At 36.5% G+C, this 7,470-nt stretch overlaps 2 protein-coding genes across 2 annotated transcripts; one reads left to right on the top strand and one right to left on the bottom strand.

Annotated features, from left to right (window-relative positions):
* Positions 1-515: 515 nt before the first annotated feature.
* On the top strand, positions 516-5,044 carry LOC116144668. The gene is made up of 5 exons (XM_031430119.1): positions 516-1,014; positions 1,113-1,242; positions 3,941-4,161; positions 4,293-4,466; positions 4,617-5,044. Exons 1-5 carry the CDS (start codon positions 820-822, stop codon positions 4,701-4,703), a joined length of 807 nt encoding a protein of 268 aa, XP_031285979.1. The 5' UTR covers positions 516-819; the 3' UTR covers positions 4,704-5,044.
* Positions 5,045-5,897: 853 nt separating this feature from the next.
* Positions 5,898-6,933, bottom strand: LOC116144669 (calmodulin-like protein 7). The gene has a single exon (XM_031430120.1). The coding sequence runs from the start codon at positions 6,810-6,812 to the stop codon at positions 6,117-6,119; it is 696 nt and encodes a 231-aa protein (XP_031285980.1). The 5' UTR covers positions 6,813-6,933; the 3' UTR covers positions 5,898-6,116.
* Positions 6,934-7,470: the final 537 nt, after the last annotated feature.

Below are 7,470 nucleotides of genomic sequence, written 5' to 3'. Positions count from 1 at the left end.
AACATTATTTGGAGAATAGGGATGGGAATATGGATAAAAATAATAAGTCAAACATAATCAAAGGTGTACGTTTATTTATACAGATAAAATTTATGTCTTTTTTTCTTTAGTTTTATAGAAAAGTATTTTTCAATTCCAATTTATAATCGCCATAAAGAATGATATATATGTCTGATTTTTTTGAGGGTTTTATGTATTGGATAATGTCTTTTCCTGTGAAATTGAACGATGAAGCTTCGAAAATAGGTGAAACGTTGATGATTGTTCAAAACAAGGATAACACTTATATTGAGGCTAAACCTTGTGTGGGCATGTGTAATTCCGCCCGTGCGGAGGGCCGTTTTGTCATCATCATAAAAGAAATTAAAAAATTAAATAAAAAGGTCAAAACTCCCCGTTTCCCACGTTCTAAGAATACCTGATGGGATCGAGTCCGAACACGTTCCCTTTGAAATCCCCGATCAATCCAAAGTTGCGCTTACGTGTATTAACCACTAAGGTTGGGGTTGGGGCGTCGCATATGCGAAAGCTAAAGTTTATCATAACCAGACGAAACTCTAACCCGAACCGACCAAATGCAACAATTCCTCTTTGTTTATTCAATTGCCCAATCCCTAATCATCCTTCTTCAAACCTAATTTACTCATTGATTGATTGATTCCTTAGTAATTTCAACATTTCTGTTGTTCGGTTGAGTTTTATTATTTTATTTTATATCTAATAAGAAGAAGAAATTGGGATCGCTGCATGAAAGAGAAGAAGGGGGGAACTGAGTAGAGATAGGAGAGGAGAAATTACAGAGCAGACGGAAGCTAAAACATGTCTGCAATTCTGTGCGGAAAGAGATCCTTCTTTGAAGATATAGCTGCATCTCCTCCTGTTTCTAAAAGAATTCGTTGTTCTTCTTCTTCTCCTGTGCGCTTCTCCTCTTTTTCTTCCAATCTCTCTCCTCCTGCTCCTTCTTCCCATATCTTCGATCAGCTCGCTGCTATTTTCCCTCACATGGACAAGCAGGTTAGCTTTATATATATCTTAGTAATTCAATCAATGAATTTATTGACTGATTGATTGATTAATAATTGTTTTTGTTTGGAATTTGTCATTTTTTTTAGCTTCTTGAGAAAGCGCTTGAAGAATGTGGAGATGATTTGAATTCGGCTATTAGAAGTTTGAACGAGCTTCGTTTGGGATCTGCTGATCGGAACGAGGCCTCAGAAGCCAACTTTCAGCTTCATCCGCTAGGTAAGGTTTTCAATAAACTAACTGCAGCCAATTTACTATTCTGGCTTTACAAAGATTCTTTTCTTTATGAAAGTGTGGCAGATGTTGCTTTTGTCCTTGTTTATGAGAGCCAAATTTTGTGATTGTTCTCTTGTTTATCCAGATAATTTATCTCCCTTGTTTATTTGAGTTGCTCCATTAATTGTGGTTTTCCTGTCCAAGATGCGTATATGACATTGACATTATAACATTTCATGATTGTGACCTTAGAACTGCTCATATGCTTGTTGATTCGTTCTACTTCACACATCGGTTTAATGTTGTTAATAAATCAATCGCAGGCCATTGACTCATCAGTTTTGTTTTCATCTCGTGAATCATCTTTCTCTATTGTTTTTCTATGTATAATAAGTATTTTTCCTGTATGGTTCTCACATTTGACTTTTTCAATTAGAAATTCTCTTCTTAGACAGTTTCTGACTTTAATTTATCGACTTGTCTGGCATTAATACGTCTGGTTTAAAAAAATTGGTAGTGATCAGTTGTAGCTTTTCTTTTAATGTATGTCATGAAATTTAAATGTTATGGGTATGTCTTCTGGTCCTATTCTGAAAGATTAGGGTTTATGCTTTGTTTTCTAATCACTTAGGCAGCCAGAGCTTTAGGCCCAAACCAAATTTCTGAAGCTCAAAACTTAGCTAATTTCAAGCGGTCATGGGTTTATAATGTACCGATGTTTATTTTTTTAATTTGTAAAGGTGCTACTCTTGCCTGTAGGCTTCGTTACTGATTGTTGGTTTCCTAAGCATTTCCTGCAAGGTATGCTAAGTTACTTTGTTGAGTGTCAGGTGAATAACTTTCTTCTTCAAGTTCATCTGTGAATGTCTGCATTTCTTTACTTGCTTTTTATATTTTGTTTTCAACAAATTTCAGTTACTCTTGATCACCACAAGTATTTTCTTGTTGTTTCCCTTAGCTTCTAAAATATTTTCTCACATCAGGCCTTTTTTTCTGTGTTTTGAGCTCCTCTGTAGAAGGGAGTTCATTTATGCCCAGTCTTACTACTTCAACGATAGTGCTGACACCTCGATGTCATTTGTGACTGGCTTGTCAGTTTCTATTTGCATCGTTGTTCACCAACACCGCTGAAAATACCTTCAAGTCTTCAACACTGCTGATTTATAAATGTACTCTTATTGGGTCTTTACCTGATTGGATTTGTTTGCACTTTGTTAGGATCCCACATTGAAAGGGAAAAGGGTGGGCATGTGGGTTATAAAGGTTTGGGCATCCTCCCTTGGCAAGCCGGTTTTCCAAGGAGAGTTCTACCCAAGCCCGTGAAAGACCCATGGCCCAACCCAAATTGTTGAGTTATTGGAGTGGGTTCCTATCACACTTCTCTTTCTTTTGTACTTTTAAATCTCAAATCTAGCAACATCTTCTTCTCAGATCTCATTAATATTTGCCTAGATGATCCCTTCATAGTTTTTCGCCATTTCATGCCGCAGCTTATTTTTCCTTATATTCTTTGAGCTGTTCCATTATTTGTGATATATGTTCTTCTTGATATGTTCCTTAGACATCCATACATATACTGGCACATCTTGGTTCTCTGAGGTGAGAAACTAAGGTGAGGTTGTTATGACTGAGAATAATATGTCATTTAAGCCGTCTGCTTTGTCTTGTATCAGGGCTTTTTTCCAAGCTTTGAGCTTTGATTTCATAAAGTTTGTTCCTTATTAGATGAAATTTAAGCAATCTTCAGTCATAACCAGTCATTCCTAGACTTGGTTAGTTATCTTTTTAATAGAAACTGAATTACTTTTCATAACCTGCAAATGTAGGAATAAGCTTTCAGCTTTGAGAATTGTTTATGCCTACTTTATTTGTTAACATGTTTGGAAAACTAAATTTTTACATATCCCACCAAAATTCTTAATTGGTAATTGAATACCTTGACCTTAATGATTGAAAGTGATTTCCAAACTTGCTGTCAAGAGAAATTTATGAGGCGGAATAACTTCTGGGACAAAGGGTTGCCATAATGCTCCAAGGCAACTCTTATTGGGCGGGAAGAAAGTCAAGGTGCTGTACAGAGATTTTTAGGCACCAAGAAACTGAAATTGACTGTTGTACAGTTGTACAGAAGGGCTTATGTTAGTTGATTGCTTAGAAGTACTTCTTCCACCAGTAAACCTAACCACCCACAAAGTGGCGCCCCACCAACTAAAGAAAACAAAATTATCAAATTATTGAACAACCGAGAACAATTCACTTACGATACTTGGTTGACATTGATAAAAAAACATTTAACGAATTATGAGTTCAATACATCATATTTAGCCGAAAGACGGATATTCCTTGCTCATTGACGATCACTTACTTACAAGCTTCGTGTGCGGCTAATAATTTTCATTTCCCATTCATGGAAAACCCTTTTTGCTTTGCCTAGCCCTATCCCCTTCTACGGATATTTTAGTCATAGGTTGGTCGGAAGGTCACACTGACCTGCAGAGTACAGTGCCTTTTAAATACTGTGCAAAAAAGTATGATTACCCAGACTCTTGGACTATGATTTTATTATCATTCAGTGCAACAGTATAACAATAATTAATGCTAGGATTTAATAGATGTAATGCCGTTCCAGATGTTGATCCTTGTGATGTTAAATTTAATTGCATTGGAAGTTCTCAACAGGAAGAGCAATTTTCTCTTGCAGGCTCAGCAACAGTTAATGGAGAGGTTCCCCCTACTGAGTATCCATCTGCTTCAAAGGTCATTCAACTGGATGGTGTGGAATGGGTTGAGCATTTTGTTAGAGAAATGATGAGTGCTTCCAACATTGATGATGCCAGAGCCCGTGCTTCTAGAGCATTAGAGGTTTTGGAGAAGTCCATCTGTGCACGTGCTAGTGCTGAGGCTGCCCAAAGCTTTCACGAGGTTGGTTACTGTCGAAGGCCATTCTATATTACCTGTTTTTGTTGGTTTATAGTTGAAATTGGTGCCAGAGGGGGTTTGGCTGTGATAAATGACTTATTAAGGTTTTATTGATGTTGCTTGCCTTGTTATAGGAAAATAAGATACTAAAGGAACAAGTGGAAGCACTTATTCAGGAAAATATTGTTCTCAAGAGAGCTGTGGCTATTCAGCATGAACGTCAGAAGGAGTATGAAGATCGGAGCCAGGAGTTGCAGCACCTAAAGCAGTTAGTGTCCCAGTACCAGGAGCAGTTGAGAACACTAGAGGTCAGGCTCACAGACACATACTACCACAGTTATATTGAATGTATCATTGAACCTTCTCATTAAATGGTTGAAAAACATATCTCATGCTTCTTTTCATGCCTATGGGAGTCTAACTTGTAACTTTTGTTTGATTGTATGATGCCCTACCAGGTGAACAACTATGCATTGACAATGCACCTGAAGCAAGCGGAGCAGAGCAACTCTATCCCAGGGCGTTTCCACCCGGATGTTTTCTAATAATTGTTTAAAATATTGAGTTGGCTCTGTGGATAGAATATAAAAAAAATGCACCTTTTGAGCACAACAGGAAAGTGGTAGCAGTGTGATATGCAGGGTGTTGAATTTTGAATCCTGTTGTCATTTAGTGCATTTTTCATAAAGGGATTACATGTCCTAAGAGATGGATTTATCAAAAGCCTATCAAGAAGATTGTTAAGTTCTTGTTTTTGTTGTTGCTGTAATTGATTTGAAGTGGATACGATATTCATAGACTTTCTATTAGTAGTTATCTGTAGCACTGATATGATACAAAAGCATTGGTGGTGGATGACTAATTGAAGAAGTAAAAATTATAAATATATAATAAGCTCTTGGACAGCATGTTATCACTAAATTAGTGAAAGTGAATCTTGGTGGCATGATTTCGCATTATCTGTAGATAACATAGAAATTGCGATGTGTCCGAAACGTATCTAAAATGTTTATGATAAAATAAAGTAGTAAATGATGGGTCAATTAGTGTTTGGGATATGAAGATTGAATTGGAAGTTGGAACCCGTTGTTTGAAGTTAAAAACAAGAAACAAAATGAGAGGATTCCAGCTTTAAGTCTTCTACCTCCAGTATTGGGAATTGATTATGTTACTGCTTGGGTTGAGGTCCCATCGGTCAGCGTTTGCTACTTCTCTGGTGGGTTCCACGCCTTGTTTGCACAATCAGCAAAAGAAAAACCCTATCATTGGTCTGTGTGGCTGGCAATTTTAGATTTCCTTGCAACACAGGCAAGGTTTTCTTTCAGGTTGCTTTCATCATACACCTTTCTCTGCCTTGGAATACTTTTGGACAGCATAATTAACTCCCCCTGCTTTGCAGAATATTGAATTCCTTTGGAAATTGAAGAAAAGCTGATTTTACTGGGACACCACAACTAATTTGATTCCCCCTTTCTGCAAAATGTTTAAGTGTGGATTGATAACAGAAGATACAATTACCCTTACATATTTGTGGTCTTACTAGCAAACTAATTGAGACTGATATATTACTAACAAATGTGTACCTTAAAAGCAAGGTCTTTACATGGCATACATCAAAGTTCTAATTATATGTACCTACTGGCATCAATATCAAGCTTGAAGATCAAAAATCTATCCGCTTGATTAAAAATATTACACAATCCTATGCTCCTGCATTCATCCATGGTTGAACTCCAGGAAAAACGAAAGAAAAATTTATAAAATATATCAAACATTTTGAAACCCTGAGCCTTTACATATGTACTGCACGATACATGTGAGGTTGAAGCCAAACATTTTTAAGAAGAAGGTTAAAAACACTTTTATTGTTGTATCTGAATTTTGTTTCTCCTCTTTCATGTAACAGAAACTCCAAATTACCTCCGGCTAGTAAGGTTGGACTTAGACTCCATTGAGAATCAGAAGGCTGCAACAAGCTTTCCTCCAGGCTTCATCATCCTCCGGAACTCATCGAAATTAACCATACCATCTCCATCACTATCAACCCTCCTGATCATCTCTTTGCAATTCTCAATCTTCTTCCCTTCTTTTAAACCTAACGAAGACAAAACAAAACCCAACTCCTCCACTGAAATTAACCCATCTTTATCTTTATCAAACACATCAAAAGCCTCCTTTAAATCCTCCTCTTGATCAAAAACTTCTTCGATCTTCCCTGAAGCTCCATGATCTTGATGCCCAATCATAGCCTCGTACAACATGCAGAACTCATCAAAGTCAATCAACCCATCTCCATTAGCATCAACTTTCACTACCATTTCTTCTACTTCCTTCTCTGTAACCAAGATACTCAGATTCTTCAACGACTCTCGAAGCTCTTGCTTTGTTATAAACTCATCACCGTTCTTGTCAAAGGTGGCAAATACCCTTTTCAGCTCAACTTTCTTATATCCACTACTACTCTTCCTTTCTTTGGGAGATTCCGAAACTTGTCGAGCACTAGCAGCGGCAACAGTGGTGTTTGTTTTTGGACAAGTTTTAGTGAAGAAAGAGTTGATCCATGCATGGACCTTGTTGGTTGGAAAACGAAAGAAAATATGAAAAAGGCTAGCAATAAAAAGAAGAAGAAAAAACAAAACGGAAATGATCTCCATATCTTCTTGTAAGATGAACAGAAGATAACGAAGAGAAGATAAGTGTTAGATGAGGGTTTCAATTTGTTGAGAAAAAAGAGGTGGTGTTGATGTTTCAATGTAGAAGATACGCGGTGTTGTTGATCCCACAAACCGCGTGAACAGTAAAAATCTGGAAAAGAAGGGTGCCACATCCCACATGAAGGTGTCTTGACATAAAGTATTTATATAATTTAAAATATTTATATGGTTGGAAGTACATGTTTTAGGTGAAGATTAATGAATTGAGTTAGTGATGGCGAAGATAATTACGTCCTATCTAATTGTAATTACAGTAACTTCAAGGTAAATAAGTCAAAATAACTAATTAATGAGGTATGTATATATATAGTTTTTTTTTTTTAACTAGGGTGTTTAGGTCACGTGTAAATTAACTAATCCCTTCTAACATTAACAATCGAGGTAAATCAAATTTAAAATATTTTGAGTAAAGCCGTAAAAATCTCTATTCAATCACTTGAACACTGAAGGGTGATTTATATATATAGTTTTTCATACTACCAAAAACTTAGTGACATATGTGTACCTAAGTAAAAACTTATTTATATGTGCTTTTTATCTGGAAGTAGTTTTTATGACTTTATTGTGTGGTGTGGACTTGAGTGAGAAGGAAATGTAA

This window comes from Pistacia vera, unplaced genomic scaffold, assembly GCF_008641045.1.
Source record: "Pistacia vera cultivar Batoury unplaced genomic scaffold, PisVer_v2 Contig450, whole genome shotgun sequence".
NCBI lineage: Eukaryota > Viridiplantae > Streptophyta > Magnoliopsida > Sapindales > Anacardiaceae > Pistacia > Pistacia vera.
This window is presented reverse-complemented; position numbering and strand designations above follow the sequence as displayed.

Bases quoted from the DNA above. Each gene is read 5' to 3' on its own strand.
- LOC116144668 (XM_031430119.1), top strand. From the start codon at position 820: ATGTCTGCAATTCTGTGCGGAAAGAGATCCTTCTTTGAAGATATAGCT. The intron at 4,162-4,292 runs GTTGGTTACTGT...GCCTTGTTATAG, and splicing joins CTGCCCAAAGCTTTCACGAG to GAAAATAAGATACTAAAGGA. The intron at 4,467-4,616 runs GTCAGGCTCACA...ATGCCCTACCAG, and splicing joins AGCAGTTGAGAACACTAGAG to GTGAACAACTATGCATTGAC.
- LOC116144669 (XM_031430120.1), bottom strand. From the start codon at position 6,812: ATGGAGATCATTTCCGTTTTGTTTTTTCTTCTTCTTTTTATTGCTAGC.